At 51.5% G+C, this 21,413-nt stretch overlaps 1 protein-coding gene and 1 pseudogene across 2 annotated transcripts in view; one reads left to right on the forward strand and one right to left on the reverse strand.

The window, feature by feature from the left end:
• Nucleotides 1–737: 737 nt before the first annotated feature.
• Nucleotides 738–21,413, forward strand: part of PODXL2 (podocalyxin like 2) — a 33,000-nt gene continuing 12,324 nt past the window's right edge. Inside the window, exons 1-2 of the mRNA XM_082638262.1 lie at nt 738–876; nt 6,499–6,777. Coding sequence (XP_082494388.1) covers nt 783–876; nt 6,499–6,777 — 373 coding nt within the window. The 5' untranslated portion in view covers nt 738–782. The remainder of the gene's footprint in view (nt 877–6,498; nt 6,778–21,413) is intronic.
• Nucleotides 8,313–11,813, reverse strand: LOC309813400 (large ribosomal subunit protein eL29-like; annotated as a pseudogene). Its single transcript has 2 exons — nt 11,792–11,813; nt 8,313–9,035 (listed from the first exon to the last, which is right to left on the reverse strand). The product of its transcript is annotated as a large ribosomal subunit protein eL29-like (transcript).

The raw sequence follows: 21,413 nt of genomic DNA on the forward strand, positions 1-21,413 counted from the left end.
TTTTCATTCCTAATGGTATTCACTTATGTCCTTTTCTGGATGCTAAAGATTTGTGTGCTCTCTTCATCTTTCTCAGGCTTTTAGCAGTCAGTTCTACTGGGTTTTTGTTATTTCAACGTTAGAAACTTACTGATTCCTCTGTGTAGGTGTGTGTTAAAGCCTCTTAAGTTGAATACTTAATTCGCTTACTTTTATTGTCTGTCTTCTAATAAATGTGTTTGTGGCTATAAACTCTCCTCTGTGAACTGTTGGCTGCACCCCACGGATTTTGATACGCAACATTCTCAATGTCGTTAATTTATAAACAAAGTAACATTTATCTTGTGATTTACCCCTCAACCCTAGAGTTATTTAGAAAGGCATGCGTTTCTGGCTGTAGTTAATGAGCCCTGCGTCCACCGGCGCGGCCTAGGGACTAACCCCTTGCGGACGTTTAGGACCCGCGCTGCGTTGGGGCCCGGGGCGCACAGGTGGGCAACCAATTCCGCGCTGGGTCCGCGCATAGTCTCGCGAGCGCGGCCTTCAGCGCCGGGGCCACGCCCCTCCTCCACGATCCGGGCGCCAGGTGGACGCGGGCCTGAGAGGCGCGAGGTCTGAGGTGCGAGGCGCGAGGCGCCGGCGACGCGGCCCCGCCCCCGGCCTCCGCGGCGCTGATTGGCCGGTGGCGGGTGGAGGGGCGGGGCGAGTGACGGCCGCGCAGACCAATTGGCGTGCGCGCGCCGCCGCCGCCGCCCGCGCGGCCCTGAGGAGCTGAGGCGGCTGCGGAGCGGCGACGCGGCACCATGGGCCGGCTGCTGAGGGCCCCGGGGCAGCCTCCGCTGCTGCCGCTGCCACTGCCACTGCCACTGCTGCCGCTGTTGCTGCTGCTGGCCGGAGGTGAGTGGGCGGCGGCGGGTGCGCGCTGGGCAGCACCGCGCCAACAAAGGGCCGCGCGGTCTCGGCGGGCGGCGGGGCGGGGCGGCCGCCCGCGCTCCGGGCGCTGCCGACGGCGCGGGGCGGCGGCCCGCCGTGCGTGTCCGGGTGACAGAGGGCCGCGGGGCCCCGGACTGTGGTGAGGCCGCGGGGGGCGAGCGCGGTGCCGGCACGTGCGCGGAGGTGACGGCAGGTGTGAAGGCGCGGGGGGAGGGGCGCGGGGGGACCGGCCACGGCGCGGCGTGTGCGGGGCGGGTTGCACGAGGACGTGTCCTGGCAGCGCGGCGAGCTCTCCGGGGCGGGGGGAGCTTTGGGAGGGTGTGCCCGCGCGCAAGTGTGTGCACGTGTGTGCACGCGCGAACGGCCCCGCCCGCGGGTGCCTGCATTGGCTCCCGTCCAGCGGACTCGGCCCGCGGCGCTCCCCGCGCAGTCAGCCCGCGGGCGCGTGGTGCACACGTGTTTGTGTGTGTTTGGGTCCCGGCCGGGGGTGGGGGGGTCCTCTGTTTGATGGTGACAGCCGAGCGGCCGTTGCCCTGGGCCGTGGTGCAAAATCCCGGGGAAGGGCCACTGCCCCTGAGCGCGCCCCTGCGCCCAGCTCAGTCCAGGATGAGTAAGGACCCAGGTGGTGTGCATGAGAAATGGCATCCGCGCCTGTCTCAGACGCTGCGCCACCTCTGTCCTTGCATACCTCAAGTCCTCTTTGGAGGAAGGCGAGGCTCGCCAAATAAGTACTGCTTGTCCACTCTTTCTCTGCGTGGCAGCCACCCCAGAACTGGCCAGCGAAGGGAGTCGGGACCATCCCCAGCGGTTAGGGTGCCTCTTCCTGGCTAGCCACAGATCACTGCGGGCAGGTTGGCTCCGTGTTCCCCCTCTCCCACCTCCGCCCATGGGGCGCGCTCTCCACGTGCTGTTAATCACCCCTGTGCTTGGGTGGCGTGTGTCCAGCAGCGTGTCTCCCTTGCAAACCATAGCGTGGGCACCCTGCAAGGACACACAGACACACCGGCCAGTGTGTGCGGTAGAGGGTGGTGGTGCCGGACCATTTCTGTCACAGCTGCCACGCCAGGTGTGGGCCACGTGACAGATGCTGCCGGGCAGTCCCCAAACAGGTGTCTGCCAAGGGCTTAGGGATCCCCCTGGACTTCAGAGCTGCTGATGAGGGGAAGGGTGGGGTGGGCTGATGGTGGAAATCAGAGAAGGGTGTTGGGATCAGGAGCAGATTGCAGGAGAGAGAAAACATGGGGGTGACTGAGAGGCCTTGTTTTCCCCACCCCCTTAAGATATAAGCCTGCTTCGTTCACCTGTTTCTGAGTTCGTTTGGGTCAGATTTTCAGTTCTTTGAGGCTGATCTCCGAATCCTTTTCACGTGCCTTCTTTTTCTCTCCTTTCCACTGGGAGTGATGCAAGTAGCAGAAAATTACAGGTGCTGGAGGGAAAAAATCACGAGTGTAATTCTGAAAGTTAGAATCAGGTGGGGGTCTCAAGGCAGATTAGTCATTAAACGCAAAAGCAATTATACACGGAATGGTTAGGTCTCTGCCACTGTTTTGGTGGGCAAGCTTGAAAGTAAGTAACCTCTCGTCATTACCTAAATAATTACCCGCTGTGAACGCTTTTGAAAATATCAAGGTCTATATAAAAGAAAAAGAGTCATCAGAGGGAAAAGTAACTTCAAGAAAATGGGAATGTTTATCGCAGAAAGAATGAAAAACCAGATTCCTCTTGTTCACACACAGCTTTTCAGCACCATTATCAGAACCTCTTTTAATTCCTATCAGACTGTTGGGAAAGATGGACGAGGACAGACTGTGACAGGTGGAGGGGAGGGGTTGAGAGAGTGGGGACCCCGCCTAAGTCACGCACATGGTCGGGGATAGACCCAGCGAGTTCATCGGACCACGGTGCCCTGCGCAGAGAGCTTCACCGACTACAAAGTAGTTTATCCCCAGAGGCGGGAAGTCAGCAGGACTGCTGGTCAGACTTCCCCTGAGAGGGCACATGCGGTTCCTTGCGGTCCGGGCTGGTCTGGTCAGCAGGACCGAGGCCCACGTGGCTGCGACTCCTCTCCCATCACACCTCGGTTCAGCTCGCAGAGACACCTCTTGGGTTTTGACGAGGCAAAGTGTGTTTGATCCTCCAGCGGTTTTGTGCAGGGTAGACTTCCAAGTATTCTTAAAGTCAGTTGTGCTTTTCTAAAACGGCTGAAGTAATGTCTTTCCCAGTAAGTGGATAACGAGCTTCACCTCTTGGCCGTCTCAAAGACGGCTGCTCTGGTGCCCTGGGAACCTGTACAGTTTTTGTTATTTAATTATTTCTCATCCATTGAGTTTTTTCTTCCTGGACTGCGTGAGTTTTTCCAGATTACTGTCTTGTAGAATTTGGTTCCCCCAACCCTGAGGATACCAAGTCTGAAAGTAGACCTGTTGTATCAGCTGGTATTTTATGTAAAACTTGCATTACATTTTCCAAACAGTGGTTATTTCCCCGAGGGCAGAGGCTGTCTTGTGTTCATTTCTGTGTCTCCAGAGAGGGCCTGGCACAGTACGTGGCACAGAATAGGAACTCGGGGGACCGCATTCCTCTGAGCAGTGAAAGTCTAATGCAGATGTTAGCTCCAGTACGATACTGCGGCCTGCCTGAAACCAAAGTAGATCCTAATTGGCATCATATCTGATTGGCAATATTAAATTATTCTGACTAACTTTTTAAAAATTAGAAAATAGCTCTTAACCTGAGTACCGTCGATCGACGAACTATTTCCAAACGTAGGGTCTGTGCAGAAATAGAAATAAAGGGGCTTCTTTGTGAAATACAGGGGGCCACTTTACCAACTTGAGGTCTTTCAGGAGAGGAGCCACCCTATGGTTTGGGTTTCTCGTGGGGACCCTGAGCAGAGTGCTGGGAGCAGAGGGTGTCTTCAGTCTTCAGGTCTGGCCTCTTTCCTTGCTCCTTAAGTCCTGTGAGGCACCCGTGCCATCCTGGGTACTCTCTTCCTTACATATCCTTTGGAGGAAGGGCACATAAAGAGTAGTTTTCTGGTCCTTCTTCACGGAGCACCTGCAGGACCTTTTTGTGAGAAACCAGCTAATTACAGTGCTTCTGCTGGCTGGTTGGTTGACCTTTAGTCTCATGAGGCCTCAGTTATCTCATCTGTAAAAGAAGAGGGTGTTGATTTATTCGCTCTCAAACATGTCTTGAGCTCCCGTGACATTTCAGAGACTGTCGAGGCCCCAGCAGGACGAAGGTGAAGCTGACACAGGACGCTCAACTCCGTGCTCACTGCTGAGTGAGGGAGGCTGTAAGGTGGTCTGTGACAGTTCAGTGAGGAAGGTGCTGTGACGTGCCCAGAGGCGATGGTAGTGGTGGGTGCCCAGCTGAGACCATGGGGGCCGGGGCGGCTGCTCTGAGCTGAGGGTGGAAGCAGGAGTAGGAGTTAGGTGGGTGGGTGCCGGTGACCCGGCGCGTCACCAGCTTCTTGTTAAAGGCTGCTTCAGACTCCGTTGCCGTCTATGTTTCTTCCCATTAGTCTTAGTTTTTTCCTTCAAGTCACATAGAATAACTGATCTTTATTATTCACATCAACCTTTTGTTTTAATGCATTTGAAGATATCATTGTCGTCCTTAAACATTCTCTTCCTGGCCGAAAATGTCCTGGTTCTCTACCCTTCGTGATACTTACGATTGTGGACTGCAGTGTGCTTCTTGCAGTGCAGTTTATACGCTGCATGGAGCTGACCACTGGGTGGCCACCGGGTGGCCTTTGCGGGCTGGAGGAATTCTTGTCTTGCTCTACAGAGGAGGAGACCAGGGTGCTGGTGGGGCAGACGTTCTCCTGGAGTCATTCAGCCAGGAAGCCAGGGCGCTTTCCTGCGCCATACGCTCTTGCTGTGTCTGATCTCAAGACCTGTTTAATCCTCTTCGGCACACTTGTTATTTTGTTACGCCCCTTTCCTTGTACCCTGGACTGCTTTCCTTACGAGATGTTGTATTCGTGGTCCTGTGTCGTCCAGCTGGTGCGTAGCATACGAAGCCTCCGTCCCCCCAGACGCTTTCTCTGTTGTTTTTTGTTTGTTTGTTTTTGCGGTACGCGGGCCTCTCACTGTTGTGGCCTCTCCCGCTGCGGAGCACAGGCTCCGGACGCGCAGGCTCGGCGGCCATGGCTCACGGGCCCAGCCGCTCCGCGGCATGTGGGATCTTCCCAGACCGGGGCACGCACCCGTGTCCCCTGCATCGGCAGGCGGGCTCTCAACCACTGCGCCACCAGGGAAGCCCTGTTCTCTGCTTTTGATAGAACTCATTTCGAGTCTGAAAAGCCCTTGTTTTCCTTAGCAGCCACTCATTGTACGGGCATCCGCCAAGCTTCGGGTTTCCTACTTCATACGGTGATAATAAGGGTTAAAATTCAGAGAACGCTTACAAAGCATGTAGCACACGGCGCCAATAGTGTTATTGCTTATTTTTATTATTACACGTCACTAAACACTGCTGTTCGGCCACGTCACAGTGCGCTATAGGCGCAGGGTAGGAAATAAGTCCCGAAATTCCCTCTTTCCTACATCATTGAATGTTACTTTTGGAAAAGAAAATTCGGAGGTCATTTCACCCACTTTCCTCATTTTTCGGATGAGGAGACTGAGACCGAACTTTCCAGAAGACTTACAGCAAGTTAGTGATATTTGTGTAATTAGTAATGACATTGTGAAACCAGCAAAGAGGGCTGTTTCCCGTTCTTAGTGAATGGGAGTGAGAGAGAAGGAAAAAAAGATGCCCTGTATTTTATTGTTTTTTGTTTGTTTGTTTGTCTTATAACTTAGGAGAGGGGTCCAAGATTCCAAACAGACGTATCATTACCAGCTCTGGATGAGTTTGATCTGTGACCTCACGTGGTTTTTTTTTTTTTAATATTTATTTATTTGGTTGTGCTGGGTCTTAGTTGAGGCAGGCAGGCTCCTTAGTTGCAGCTCATAGGCTCCTTAGTTGTGGCTCGAGGGCTCCTTAGTTGTGGCTCACCTGCTCCTTAGTTGCAGCACATGGGCTCCTTAGTTGTGGCATACAAACTCTTAGTTGTGGCATGCATGTGGGATCTAGTTCCCTGGCCAGGGATTGAACCCAGGCCCCGTGCTTTGGAAACGCAGAGTCTTAACCACCGCACCACCAGGAAGTCCCTCACATGGTCTTAAAGACTGTGTTGCTGAAACAGATCACATTCTTAATGCAGTTTTGGAAAATGTTCAGCCGAGGATAGGAGCCTGCGGAACAGTGTGCCCACAAGGTCCAGGGAAGCAGGGCCCCTTCTCCGCTGCCCTGCGCCCGCACAGCGTGGTGGAGAGTGGGTACTCGGCAAATGTTTCCTCCCTCTCTCCCGCCCATCTCCCCGTCTCGCCTTTGCCCCTGCTACAGGGAAGGAAGGCTAAGCAGTTTGGCCTTTTGGAGATGAGTACAGCATCTCAGAGTCCCCTCGCAGCCCCCTGGCGTCAGGAGTGTCCCTGAAGCCCCACCCTCACCCCTGGGCTCTTGGCTGTTGGAGAAGGGTCTCAACCCTGTGCCGCTCTTCCTTCTTAACCACCGGCTTTCATGTCTGTGCAGGAGCATCCCTGGCCACGTGTGCAGCCGGGTCCGAGGAGCCTGGCCCGGAGGGCCTCACCTCCACCTCCCTGCTGGACCTCCTGCTGCCCACGGGCCTGGAGCCGCTGGACTCGGAGGAGCCCAGCGAGGCCATGGGCCTGGGGGCTGGCCTGGGAGCCCCTGGCTCTGGCTTCGCCAGCGAAGAGAGCGAAGAGTCCCGCATCCTGCAGCCGCCACAGTACTTCTGGGAGGAGGAGGAGGTGCTGAACGACTCTAGTCTGGACCTGGGACCCACTGCAGGTAGCACTCTCCCCTAAGATGTGTGCTGCTCACAGCCGCCAGGAGGCCTGGCACAATGCCAAACAGCCCTTTCCTCGGCCAGATCATCTCTTCCTCCTGACCCGCTTTCACCCTCTTCTGTCCACCTGCACCTCAAAGCCAGATCTCTGGGCTCTGAGGGCCTTATTGGCCCGGGAGGCCCTTTGTACTTTTGCAATATTTACTTCTGTGCTCATATAATTCAATGCAATGCCTATAGGATGTGAGATAAAGAATGTTATCCCTGTCTTACACATGAGAAAACAGAGGCTGAGAGGTGAAAGCACGCCCGAGGTCAATCAGCTGTCGATGTGATCAGTCCTGATTCAAGCCGAGGTCTGTGCGAGGTCTCGGGTTTTGTTTGGTTTTTCCCTCTTCTGTGCTCTATTGTCTCTGTTTAAGATTCCTGGAGGTCAGCAGATCCCGTGTCCCTCCTTGGGTCTTAGAGCCCCACAAGGCGTTCTAGGTGCCCTTCCCTCGGCCCTGCACCAGAGCCGGGGTCTGGCTCACAGAGCAAGCCCGAGGCCTGGAGCCAGCAGTGCACGCAGCTGTGGGCTGATTGCAGGTGCGGCAGAGCGTGCTCGCCGTGCTTCCAGCTACAGCAGCTGTGCGGACGTTCTTGGCTGGCAGGAGCCCGTTTTTAAGCACTGGACTGTCAAACTGTGTGCGCACGTGCGTGGGGGTGGGGTGTTCCAGAATTCAGCACTGACTTTCCTTTTTTAAATATATAGTATTTGGGGGCTTCCTTGGTGGCGCAGTGGTTGAGAGTCCTCCTGCCGATGCAGGGGACACGGGTTCGTGTCCTGGTCTGGGAAGATCCCACATGCCGCTGAGCGGCTAGGCCCGTGAGCCATGGCCGCTGAGCCTGCGCGTCCGGAGCCTGTGCTCCGCAACGGGAGAGGCCACAGCAGTGAGAGGCCCGCGTACCGCAAAAAAAAAAAAAAAAAAAAAAAAAAAAATATATATATATATATATATATATAGTATTTTGGATTTATGTTCTGTAATTACGAAAATAATACATGAAAACTGTAGAAAATATGACAAATACAAAAACAACACAAGGAAGAAAATCCACCCATGACGTCACAACTGAAAGATAATTAGTGCTAGTAGTTTGGGGTACATCCCTCCAGTCTCTCTTATATGCAGATTGGAATCATGTTTTCCACTTAAAATATTTTTTAAATTTATTTTCACGTCATTAACTATCTTTTATAACTTGGTTTTCAATGACTGCTTAGTGTTCCTTCATGTAGATCATGACCCTCAGTATGAAATGGTTCCCTGTTATTGAATATTTAGTTTGTTTCCAGTTTTAATGACGCTACAAATATCCCTATATATTTTTGCACTTTTCTGATTGTTCCTTAGGATAAATTTCTACAGTAAAATTGCTAGGTCTAAAGATGTATCAGTGAGCATCCCACCCAGAAACAGAAGACACAGTCAAACTAAGGTAATCCAAGCAGGTTGTGGTTTGTTTTTTTGTTTGTTTTTTGACAGATCCTCCTCAGGTTTATTTGTACAAATAGCACAGGAGGACACCAGCCCCGTGCAGACAGCAGCCCACAGGTCACACCAGCCCTTCTGTCCTCACATTGGCAGATAAAGGCCTCCACTCTGTAGCCTTTGTGGGGGCCTGGGCACCCTTGGGAGCCAGAACTGGAGCCGCAGCTGCACCTGCCGCTGCAGCCTTGGCCTGGGACTTTGGCCAGCAGAGCCTGAGACCCTTGGCGATGTGGGCACGAGCATGTTTCCCGAGCTTGGGGTGAGCAGTGTAGGCAAGTTGACTGAGCTTGCGGGTGCGGCCCTTTGGGATCTTGGGCTTGACCTCCTTGGGCTTTACGAGAGCCCTGATAGCCTCAGCAGTGTCCTCACGGCCTTGGCATTGTTGGCCTGCATCTTCTTGTTGTGCTTCTTGGCGAAGTGTGTGTTCCTCAGGAGCTCGGGGTCCACCCCCTTAAGAGATTTGTATCGTTGTGATCGGGGTTTCTTGATGCCGTTTCTGTGGCATTCTCGGGACTGGTTGTGCGTGGTGTGGTTCTTGGGCTTGGCCGTGTTTGCACCGGGGCCCGCGGATCCCAAAGCGCCTGGGGCCAGAAGAGACCAAGGAAGTTTATTTATAGACCAGTGGGCTTCCCAGGGGATGGCAAACCCAGAGGAGTTCAGGGCTGCCAGCAGAGGAGCGCTCAGCGCCCCACACCCAAGGGACAAAGAAAGGGACACATGACAGGAGCCTGCGAGGACAGAGGGGTGGGGAGCAGTGGTCCTGACACGAGCAGTGAGGCGACGGGGAAGAAAGCGGAAGATAGATGCCCGGCCTGTGGCTCCTCCTGTCTCCTGCCAGGGTCCCCGTTGCTCTCCTTCCCCTGCCTCTGTGGAGGAGTCCGGTCAGGAAGCAGGGATGTGGCCCGGTTCATGTGATTCACTGGGTCGGTCCCCGGGCAGAGGAGGTGGAGAAGGGTGGGGAGTGCACCTGGGAGTGGGGTGTATCTGACACAGAGGATGAGAATCTTTGCACAGGCTCTTGTTCAGTATTTCCCAGGTGACCTCTAGAAAGGTTGCTCCAGTTTGCGTACCCGTCAGAGACGGAAATGAATGCCAGATTTTGACCCCTTCCCATCACTGAATTTTGTCACTTGGAGATTTTTGTCAATGTGATAGGCAAAATTATAATGGCCTTTGATTACTAGTAAATTTTAACTGAAGCATGTGTAAGTGAAACCCATACACACTGAGTATATTATATTCATTGTGACCATTTATCGGTTTTTTTGATTTGAAGCAAGTGCAATTAAGAGCAGGCTTTGGAGTCGGGCAGATTCCAAAGTTCCAGCACTGCCATTCAATAGCTATGTGATTTTTGGCAGGTAACAACCTAAGCCTCAGTTTTGTCTTGCAGGAAACAGTATCACATTGTCGTGAGGTTTAAATGCAATAGTACGTTTAAAGTGCTTACCACATCGTTAAGTACTCTGAAAATATTAGCTATTATTATTACTTTTCCTTTTTTTCTATTGAGGCTTTAATTTTTTATTACTGTACAAATCTTATAAAAAGGATACTAACCTTTTTTTTGACAAAAATAGAAAATTTTTTTCCAGTTTAGTAATTACTTTTATTTTTATTATAGTAATATTTGACATACATAAGTGAAGGTTTTTATAAGCTTTGACAATCTTTCTTTTGGAATGTTTTTATGTGTTTTTCTTTATGTTTAGGAAAGCGTTTCCCTCCATGAGATAGATGCTCCTTTATTTCTTGTATTCTTTTTCAGCTTAAATTTTACTTGTAACTGTTTCTGCCGGCTGTCATCTGTTTGCGCCGTGGTGTAGGGTGAGGATCGAGCTCATCTCCCCGTGTAGCAGGCCTGTAGCTACAGCAGCGTTCCTCGATAAATCCGTCCTCTCCTCATTGCAAAGAAGTGCGCTTTCCCCTCGCGCTAGACAGTGCTGTGTACTGGCGTTTTCCCTTTGGTCCGGACTCTTGGATTTTAGTGTGAGAGTAGCCGTCGTTCGAGAGCCTCGGTCTGGAGGGAGCAGCTGTGCGCCACCTGTCCTCGGATCACAGTGGGATGCCCCTGGGCCTGGGTGGGCTCTGTTTCGTCTGCCCACTGCCCCACCCCCATGCATCCCCTCTTCTTTTTCTCTCACGTCGTTTCTCTTCTCCCAGTGGCTTCTCTGGGGCTCACTGAGTGTGGCCAGGTCCTCATGCCAGCTCCATGCAGGTGTGTTTCCTGTGTCTTGCTATTCACGCCTGATGGTTGGGGACGTGCATGCCCTGGGGGGAGGGCGCCGTCCTTGCTCCTTTCCTGCTGCTCTGTTTGCCCACCGTCCTGCCCTTTCCTCAGCTCAGTCTTCTCCAACACCCCGAGGAGATGTGTGCAGACAGGGGGCCAGGGAATAAAGGCCAAACGTCTTAGCGCTGCAGAAAACGCCCTTGACAGTCTGGCCCAGCCTTACCCCCGGCCCCATCTCCTCCCCTCCTGCAACTGCATCGTCTCATTAGCCTGTTGTCCGCCCTGCATGGCAGACGTGGGACTGATGCTCAGGGACGCTAAGTGCTTTGCCCAAGGTCACCGCTGGTGCCGGTGCGCAATGGGGCTGCATTGAGAATCGGTGTCTTCTTGCTGACAGTGGCTCAGGCCCATCCCCCAAGCCCGCAGTGCCCGTGTACCCTGTCCCACCTGCTCAGCGTGTTCCTCTCCACCCCAACTGCCTGCTGGGCTGTGTCCTGCTTCAGCACTTATCTGGAGAGATGCGGCCTGTGAGAGGCTCTTCCAGCTCCCCCAGGTGACGGGGCCACTGCAGGTGGCTGGGCTGGTGGTGCCCTGGCCCAGGGGCTGAAGTCCAGTCTGTGTACCTCTCACCAGGCCCTGGGCTGGAGGGAAGGCACACCTTTTCCTAATTCATCCGCCAGTGGGGATGTCCCTGCGCTGGCGAAGGCCCTGAGGTCAGTCTGCTCGTTCCTGCCTCCGTCTTCTCACAGCGCACGACGCTGTGCTCTGAGGACGCGACAGAGGCAAAGTGTTTGGGCTGTGGGCTGATTTGTACAGGAAGGGACCGTGTGTGCCGCGCCCCCCGCCCTCTGCTCCCAACCCGGGAAGTCAGAGGCTTCCCGCCAGGGGTCTCTCGGGGGAAGGAGGGCATCACTCGTGGCGTTTGCTTCTTAGGTCGGGGGGACAAAGAGAGAGGCCTGCTAAGGGCCAGCCAGGGTGGGGCGTCTGCCCAGAGTTCAGTGCCAACTTAGCAGGCCCCTGGGGACGGGGGTTGCTCCGTGCAGCAGTGGCTGTGAGGGCTGGGGGCCGTGCTGCAGACGGTCCAGCCTCAGGGCGGGTGCTTTAATAACGAGGACATCCGACCCGGGAATTGAATGCCGAGTTGTGCCAGGCGCCAAGTCAGGTGTTGTAGAGCGTTCCCTCCTTTAATCTTCAGAGAAACAGTCAAGTCTGTATTGTTACTCCCATTGGACCAGTGGACAAACTGAGGCTTACGGAGTTCGGGTAACAGCTCCATGAGCGTAAGGACCAGAATTCACACCCGAGTTGTCAGACTCCAGAGCCTTGGCTCTTTCTGTTGTGTTGCCTCTCAGCTCAGCAGTTTTACTAGAGACCAGCAGTAACGTCTTAGGCTTGGTGTAGGACTTACCTCCATTTTTTCATAGCGTTTTCTCTTTGCTTAGCTCAATGAACTTCACAGCCGCTCTGTGGGGTCAGCAAGGCAGCAGTTACTGTCTTTGCTTCACAAGTGGTGAAACTGAGGCCAAGAAAGCTTGTTACCTTTGCCCAAGGTCACACGGCTTGTGTGCGGCAGAGCTGAGTCTGGGATCAGGGCCTCCCGAGCAGGTCTTGCCCTGAGAGCACATGGGTGGTGTGTGTCAAAGAGGAAGCGGTGCCTCTGATTGTCACTGAAGCTCTGTTCTGCGTCTCATTCTGGTTCGTTGGACCTGGAAGAACTGGACCTGGCGCCTTTTCCTCCTGTAGCAGCGATCCTCGGGGGCCCGATGGCAGAGCAGCTGCCTGGCCAGTGATGAGGGCCGTGACCTTGTGTGGGTCCCTTTTCTAATCTTGCCTTCAGTCGCCTCATCTGAAAGTGAGACCATGGGAGGGATAGACTGAAGTCTTTTCCAGCTTTAAAATAGTATGGTTCTCTGACGTTTCGGGTGGGAAGGGTGGTCTCTACAAAGTAGAGGAAGAAGTGGAACGTAAATCACCACTCTGCCAGCTGATCAAGCCAGCCTGAAGCCTGAGCAGTTAGTTCATGGAAAACTTAGTGACTAGGAGTGGTTCCCCAGGTTACCTCTCCATCCCAAAACTGTCCTCCGCCGCACCCCTTTCGCTTGCCAGTCTCCTTAGTAACGCGCTCTGCATGCAGCTTTCATCTTCCTAGTGAGCAAGCTACTTAGTGTTCTACAGGACAAGAGATAACTCTTTGGGATTGGCACGTTCTAGAAACCCAGCTCAAACAGGCCCACAGACCTGTGTGAGGGAGGGGTGTGTAAGGGATCGGTTTCCGGCCCAGGCAAGTGGGGTCCAGGTGTTGAAACGGCATCAGAAGCTGCCTCAGCCCATCGTGCTTTGCGTCCCCTCGTCGGTTCACTCTTAGGCGGTCGTTCTGTGTGGTGGCTGAGCGAGGCCCTCCATCACTCTAGTGTCATCCTCCTGTCACTTAGCAGCCCCAGCACTTCTGGGGAAGACTCAGGTGGAGGCTCGTTGGTCTGTTCTAATCTGGGTCCCGAGCCCCCACGGCCCCACACTTCGGGACCAAGAAGAGGGGAGGAGGGCCCCCCAGAGGAGAATCAAGGTGCCATTAACAGAAAGGGGGATGAAATGATGCCCTTGAGCAGGGACATTCCTAAGTGCTTATGTTTCCTCAGTCATTGTCACGTACAGTTCTTTTTTCCCTCACGGCGACCTGATGCAGCCATAAAAGCAGCCTGAGTATCGCTGTCTCATGGCGGAGGCGACTGGCTTAGGGAGGTTTACGGGTGGTGTGAGGTTGTGCAGGTGATTGGTAGCAGAGTGGCTCTCAGCTCTGAGGTCTCTGCCTCAGGACCCGCTCCTTCTCTGTGTGAGCTCCGCCCTCACGGTACTGCAGTTACTGTTCGTCTGCAGTGAATTTGTGGAAACCAGATCATCAAAGCAGCTGTCTGCTGGGGTGTGGAAATGGTTTCAGTACAGCAGTCTTGTTGGGTCGTATCTGTTATGCAATGATTTGACCTTCCGGGTCACTGCCCACACTTCAGGCATGTTTCCTGACAGTAGCACTTCACCTGGACACCAGAAAAAGAAAGGAAACGAAAAAAGTCCCATATTTTTGTTTTACGCTAGTAGTAAGTATCATTGTGTGAAAATCAGAAATATGCAACAAGTTAAAAAAAATTCATAACTCCATTATCAACCCAGAGTTTGGGAACGGTAACATTTTGGTGTGTCTCTTACTGGACTTTCTACCCATATAGAAAACAGATAAAATATGCTTTTATGGGGCTTCCCTGGTGGCGCAGTGGTTGAGAGTCCGCCTGCCGATGCAGGGGACACGGGTTCGTGCCCCGGTCCAGGAGGATCCCACATGCTGCGGAGCGGCTGGGCCCGTGAGCCATGGCCGCTGAGCCTGCGCGTCCGGAGCCTGTGCTCCGCAAAGGGAGAGGCCACAACAGTGAGAGGCCCGCGTACCGCAAAAAGAAAAAAAAAAAAAAAAGTACTATTAAAATATGCTTTTATGAAAAATGGAAATCAAGGGTACAGGTCTTGCGGTTTCACTTACGCACATCTTTCCCAGGCAGCAAACACAGTTCTCCAGCCTCAGCTTGGAGACTGAATTGGCATCCCAAGTGTGTACGGGCTGCCCCCGCCATGTGAAAGGAGGATTGTCCCATGAGCTGTGCCCTGACGAGAATCCTTGACCCTGAATCGTCGTGAGCTTCCTTAATTGTTTCCTTAGAGTGCGTTTCTGGAAGACAAGTGATAGGATCAGGAGGTTTGTCTTCACAGCTTTTTGTTCATGCTTCCCCTCCAGACTGTGGCCCGATTTCTCTTCCCATCAGCAGCAGGTGGAGTGCCTGTCCCCACCCTCACCCGGTACCGAGTATGGTTCTTAAATGCACTCCTATGTTGTCAGGTTGGTAGTCCAGAAGGTTTATCGTCTGGTTTAATTTACATTTCTTTGATGACTACTGAGGTTGACCATTAAAAAGTCATGTTTAATTTGCTGAAAGCTTCCCTTGCACCTCTGTTTTATACAAATCTATTGTGAATTTTGTGAATGTTTTCGTAAATATTAACACTCAGTTGAATAACTGGCTTGCGTGTTGCACTTGGGACAGTTTTCAGTGATTTGACATTAACCTAAAGGGATGTTTAAAGTGATCTTTCAAGGCCAGTGGCCCTGATGCCTGTTTTAATTCCTTGTCTTAAAGAGAAGAATCAGTTCATTACCGATTCAGCTGAGGCCGAAGGTCACATGAGAGGATGGCCACCCTGGAGGGCAGAAATAACGTCCAGTGCAACCTTGATAAAAAGGGAAAAAGACCTACAAGACTTGGGTGAAATATTAGGAGGAAAAAAATGCGACATGATCTATTTAGGGAACAAAAGCCAGCGCTGTAGTGAGATTAAGAGAAAAACAAAAAGGCCTAGACGCAGCTTAAGTGCCGACACTGGGTGAGTTAAGAGATCTTCCCTTACACTCTGATCTGTTAGCCTCCGGTTGGTCAGTCGTGTGCAGTGTTTAACGGCCCCTTCACCAAACATTTACTGCGTGCCTACTCTTTTGATTTCATGGCCACCCTTAAAACTGGCGAATCCAGAGTTTTCACAAGAGGAGATAAATGACAAGCGGAAGGGTTGAGAATAAGGAATAATTACGGTTATGTAGCCCCAGGAAAAGAAGGCTAAACTGGGGCAACTAAGAGAATATGGAGGGTTTGTTCCCCCTGAGGAAGATGCTTCCCAGGTTCTCCTCATTTAGCAGATAAAACAGAAATGGGCTTAAGTTCTAAGCAAACCGTCCCAGTTGGGTTTAAGGAAATTGGGGAGAAAAAAAGCCAATGACCCAGAAATGTCTCCCTAAGGAGGCCAAGACATGTTCTTGAAGAAGATTGCAGCCCATTTTTCTAGACGTTGTCTAAAAATTCCCTTCCGAATAATTTGCCCTTATGCATACATAATTCTGCCATTTACAGTCTATACAATTTTATTTGTGTTGGAATAAAGATAAATAAGAAATTCGCTCTATTGAGTCACCATTAAAGTAACTTATAGCAATGCCATCATGCCTTGGCCAAGGGCCAAGGCCCGTCAGGGAACCTCCCAGGTCCTTCTGCTGTCAGGACCCTGGACTCCTTGGGGTCCCGCTGCAACTCCACCTCAGCACACACCCGTGTGCCTGGCTGTGTGCTGAGCTCTGGGATGCAGAACCTGCAGGTGACTTTCAGGGGAGGAAAGAGTGCCTCTGTGGGCCCAGGGTTGGGCATCCCTTATGTCATTCATTTTAGCCTCACGTTCCAGAGTGCTGGCTGTGTGGAGCCCCCGGGCCAGTCACCCAGAATTCCAGCCCCACTTGCAGAACTCTGAAGCTTGGCCTTGGCTCTCACATGTCACCCAGGCTGGTGAGCAAAGCCCAGCTTCAGAGGATCGGGACCAAGGGGATGATGCCGCTGCGTCAGCTGAAGCTAGCTCTGGCGCTGCCTGGCTGACCGGGAACGTGTCTTGAGAGACTGGCTTCGACCACACGAGAACCTGAGGTTGGCAGCTTTACAGCGGCAACAGGTCTGGGCCTCACCATGCAGAGCAAGTGTCATCCCTTCTCTGAGCTTTGCTCTGCATCTGTGAAAGCATGGCTGTGGGCCTGCTGATGTCACAGGGCCCCACTCTGGGATGTGCAGGCCTGATGTTCCCCAGGGCTCTGGGGAAGATGTTGTTTCCAGCGAAGCCACTTGGGGGTGCTGCTGCTCCCCGCACTGTTGGCCGGTGTTTCAGGCAGGGGCGCTAATGGGGGCAGGTGCGTTGGATGAGGTCCCAGGTGGGCCTCTGGTATCTCAGAGATAGTGAGGGCACCTGGCTGGCTGAGCCCCGGGCAGCGTGGCCACTCCTTGGCCCTCCACCGTTTGAGGCCAAGCTGGACCCTCCGCCTGGGGGACCTGCTCTGTGAGGGACCTTTACTGTCTCTCCATTGCCCCCGCTGTGACCGCCCTCCGGGGCACAGGGACAGGCTTTGATGGGCTTTCAGGCTGTCTTGAACATGTCTCCTGGGCATCTCTGCTTGCTCACACCTGTGTCCAGATATGTGGTGTGTTTGTCCCTGACAGGCTATTGGGGTTTGTGGAACCCTACTCCAATGCCTGAAGCAGGTGGAAAAGGAGGGCACAGCCTGGGCTACTAGCAGGATGGAGCACCACTCTCCATGTCCATGGGGCTGTCAGTGGACAAGTCTCTGGTCCAGTGTCCAGGATTTGGGGCATCAGGCCATCCTTGATGCTGCTCCTGGAGACGGGAGCGCTGGCAGGGGCCACCTCGCCTGGGGAGGAAACTCATTCCCTCCCTTCATCCTGCAATTTCTGGTGCATTTTCTCCATGACCTTCTTCTAGTCCTCTCCCCCTCCCTCCAGTCCCCTCCTCCCCCTCCTCCCAGTCCCCTCCTCCTCCCTCCAGTCCCCTCCTCCCTCTCCCTCCAGTCCCCTCTTCCCCCTCCCTCCAGTCCCCTCCTCCCTCCTCCCAGTAGTCCTCGTCTCCCGCCTCTTCACTCTGCCCATCTCCATCCCTCTTCTTTTCCTCCATTGTCATTTTACTCCTGGGCCCTGCAAGATGAGTGCTGAGGCTTCCTCATTCCTCCAAGGTCGCTAACCTCTGGAATCTTGGTCTTCCTCCCGTGGACACCTGAGTGGGACGAACGCTCCCCTTCTTCCCCACTGGGATTGTTCACCTGCCTTGTGGCACCTGTGTTCCTTTCTCCTGGAGGTCTGAAACTTAGTCCACATAGCCTGCCCTGTCTCCTGCCTTCTCTGTTTTCTGGTGGGTAACTTTGTATTTGCAGAAAACTTACAAGAATAATTCCCATATACCCTTCACTTAGATCCCCCATTGTTAACATTTTGTCACATTTGCTTTGTTATTCTGGGTATGTATATATGGATGTATAGACAAGAGTTTTTCCTAAATCACTTGACAGTAAGTTGCAGGCAAATTCCTCTTGACCCTTAAGTACTTCAATGTGTATTTCTTAACAAAGACATTCTGTTACCAAACCACAGTACAATGATCAAAATCAGGAAATTGACATCGATACAATACTGTTATATAACTACAAACTTTATTCAAACTTCGCCAGTTTTCCCAGCAATGTCCTTAGTAGCAAAAAAAAAAAAAAAAAAAAAAGTTACCGTTTCCAGTTCACTGTTCAGTCCAGCATCATGTACTGCATTTAGTTCTCATGTGTCTTTTGTCTCTTTTATTCTGGAACACTCCAGTCTGTCTTCCATGATTGTGATGTTTGCTTTTTTAAGGAGACCGCCAGTTATTTTGTAGAATACTTCTCAATTTTGGTTTGTCTAGTGTTTCCCCATAATTAGATTCAGGTTCTGCATTTTTGGAAGGAATGTCACACACGGCTTTTCTTTCTCAGTTCATCAGACCGCGGTTACTCTTGGACAAGGCTCCGTTTCTTTGCCTGTTAGTCTGCATTCACATTTGGATCCAGTCCCACCGTCCACTCCACTGGGACCCCCGTTTTCATCCCACCAGGGCCTGTCCCCCAGTCGGCCCTGTGTCACCTCCTGTCATACTTCCGTAGTCTGTGCCCCCGGTGGGCGTCCCATTAGTTCTCATTTCTGGCGTAAGAGGCATTTCCCATGTTCAGATCGTATGCAGGCTTGTCAGTAGATGATTGGTCGTCTCCTGCCTCTTTCCTGGACCCTGCCTTACCAGTCAGGTGCTTACTGTGCCCCTCGTTTGTGGAGCGCGCTTCCAGAATGCTGCTGTTTTCTCGTACGCTTTAGCAATGTGAACGTTCCTTCCATGTTGGCAGTAGAGGAGGAGGAGGTGGGGGAAGAGCTCAACGTAACGGGGTGTTTGCAGTGTTGGTGGTGACCAGGTTCAGCTCACTGAATCCACACCACAGCCCTGTGTGCGGCGTACTCTTCATGCTTTACAGGTAAGGAAGAGGAGGCGCATGGACGCTAACTTCCGTGTCCAAGGCCATGCAGTTGATAAGCAGTGAAACTGAAATCACACAGTAAAAGGGAAAGGAATAATTTTGGATGCTGAGAGGTGGTTAAAAAAAAAAAAAAGTAGATAAAGAAAATTCTGCTGATTCCAAGCACCAGTGAGCATCAGTTAGTGATTTGTCCAGTCACCAGAGACGAGAGGCTGGAAAAGGGTGGAGGCTTGCTGGGAGATGTCAATTTGGGGGACTTTAGTGTTGAGGCAATAGGTAAAGTCTTCAGAAACAGTGAACTCACTGAGAAAGAAGTGCAGAAACGGTGAGTCCAGGGTGGATGGTTTGGAAGTGGTCACATTTAGGGAGAGGGGAGAGGAGCTGACGCAGAGCATAAAGGAGACTCTGCGTCGTGCCTGGAGGCCCTGTTCTCTCCCTGTGGGGACACCCTGGGTGCGGGAGGTGGAAGGTGGGAGACGGGCTCAACGAGCAGGCCTTGCTCTCCTGTCCACTCCGCCAGGCTCTGTGTTAGGTGCTAGGGACACAGGTGAAGAAGATCCCCCTGCTTGTCCAGAGGAGCTTGTAACCTAGTGAGTCCTATTTTATTCTCTTTAGGACAGTAGACGAGTGGTTGCCTTCAATGCTATTTTTATAAGACACATTTGTCAAAAGTGTCTCCAAAGCTTAGAATATCCATGCTAGAAAGAACCTTAGAAATCCTAGGTATGGGCATCCTCATCTGTCTCAGGAAAACCTGAAGTCCAGGATAGCTGAGGAGTTTGCCGTTGCTCAGACACGCAAGGTGGTGGCAAGCTTTCCGGCTCCCAGGTCACGGCACCATCAGCATGACCCCTGTGACCCCCGTGTTTGGCATGTGGCAGCGTCAGGCTGAGTAGAGGGGTTGTCTGGCCAGCTTGCCCCTCGGGGACTGTCCCACCCCAGTGGGACTCTGTGGGTCAGTGCCTCGCCATGCTGCCACGGTCCAGGCTGTCTCTGAGCTGCTGGCTATTTCCACTGCTTCTTGAGGGTTTCCAGTGCCCTTTTCCTCTGGAGTTCACAGTTTCTGTTAATGGCATGGCTCTTCCCACAGAGCCTACTTCCTCCCGTTAGCCAGCTGCCTCTGCCCCGGGGCCGGCTCTTGCATCCGTTCCTCTCTCATCACTTCCACTATAGTCACTCCATTTATGTCTCCTGATCCACTGCGACAAGCCCCTAACTCTTCTCTGCTTTCTTCCATCCCCTCCTTCATGTAATTCTTGTGCATTGCTGTCAGATTAATCCTCTAAGAATGAAATTGCACGATTATAAGGGCTTTTTATATGTTTTATTGCCCAAACACCCATCTGACATTCTGTTACATAGATTCCCGCCAGGTGGTCAGCCAGCCCATTTCAGTCATGTTTTTATTTTGCATTTCAATTTTAAACAGGTCTATTATAAAGTTCTTACTTGTGTTGAAGTAAAACATTTTTGTCCTTCGTTTTATGGTGTAATTGTCTCTTCAATCTCTGAAGATGTTAATGATCAGTTCTTCAAAGTGCTTCTTTTTTGACAAGATGAGCCCTTCTCTCAGAGGCCAGTTGCCTTGCTTTCTCACCCTCCTGCTTTTTCCTGAGCCTGGCTTTCCTCAAATGTCTTGTGAATCTTGACTGTTCTTCCATGTTTGTACAGGTGGTACTAGATTGCTCAGTTTTAGGGGCTCTCATGGGTTTCTTCAGCAGTTCTGTGGTCACTGTCCCACCAGCAGGCCTCACCCCAACTGCTCTGTGTGGGGAACAGGTCAGCTTCCCTACAGAGTGTGTGCAGGGGTGGAGGAGGGGAAGCTCTTAAACTACTAAGCCTCTGCCGCCCTGAAGAGTATAATTAACAAAAGTGGGGTGGTGGACCGTTTTAATTATTCATTTAAATGTAGTGGGAGTTCAGTGATCATTCAGCTTCTAAAAATCATACTTTTTCTTATGAAAAGTAATAATCCTTAGACCCCTCTGGATCCTTGTCCTAATTTGAACAGTTGCCTCCAGGCCTGCTTCCCAACTTCTGTTCTGAGATTGAGTTTCATGACATTTCTCTTATATTTCTTGGTTTCCCATGTCTTTTTGGATTTCTTGGAGAACTTCCTTAGTTCATTCTTTCAGAATCTGTGGATAAGAAAACCTTTAAGTCCTTACATACATGACAATGTCTTTATTTTGTCATCACATTTGAATGATAGTTTAGTTGGGTATAAAACTCCCAGTTCAGAATAAGCGTCCCTCAGAATTTTGAACACATTTTTCCCTCCTGCAATCTAGTGTTATTAATTAGAAGCTTGATGATGATTTGATAATCTGTTTCTTGTTCCTTTATAGGTAGCCCTCTGAGAGTTGGACTGTCGTGAGAATGAGGCTAGGTGTGAGTCTTTTATGATTCACCTTGTTTATTACCTTTCCAACATGAAGATTCATGTTGTGAGGCCTGGGAACTTTGGCTATTACTCTCTCCATTTTATTTTTGTCTTTTTGAAAATCATATTGGCTAGTTGCTAGACTTCGTACATTGATCACTTACATCTTTTAGCTTTTCTTTCCTTTTGCTCTGATGACTTTTCCTTGATTTTTCTTCTAGCTGTTCTATCGAATTTTCACATTTAAACAATTGAGTTCCAGTTTCCAAGAATTTTTCTTTTTTAAAGATTACTTGATTTTCTTATTAGCCTGTTCTTATTTTAGGGATGCAATATTTTTAGGTCTTAGGATACTCATTAGAATTTTAAAAATAATCTTGTGTTCCCTGAGTTTTTTGTTCTGTGTCCTTGCTAACCCCACAGTAGTTCTCTCTCCTTAATTCTGATGGAAAGAGTCCCCCTCCTCCACTGCTGACTTTTTTCTGTGTTTATTTTGGCTGAGGGGTTATCTGATCTTATGATCTCATCTGCTTTCCATGTTCCCAGAAATTTATCTAAATTTTTTAAACTTTCATTTTGAC

This window comes from Mesoplodon mirus (assembly GCF_964341445.2).
Source record: "Mesoplodon mirus genome assembly, chromosome: 12".
NCBI lineage: Eukaryota > Metazoa > Chordata > Mammalia > Artiodactyla > Ziphiidae > Mesoplodon > Mesoplodon mirus.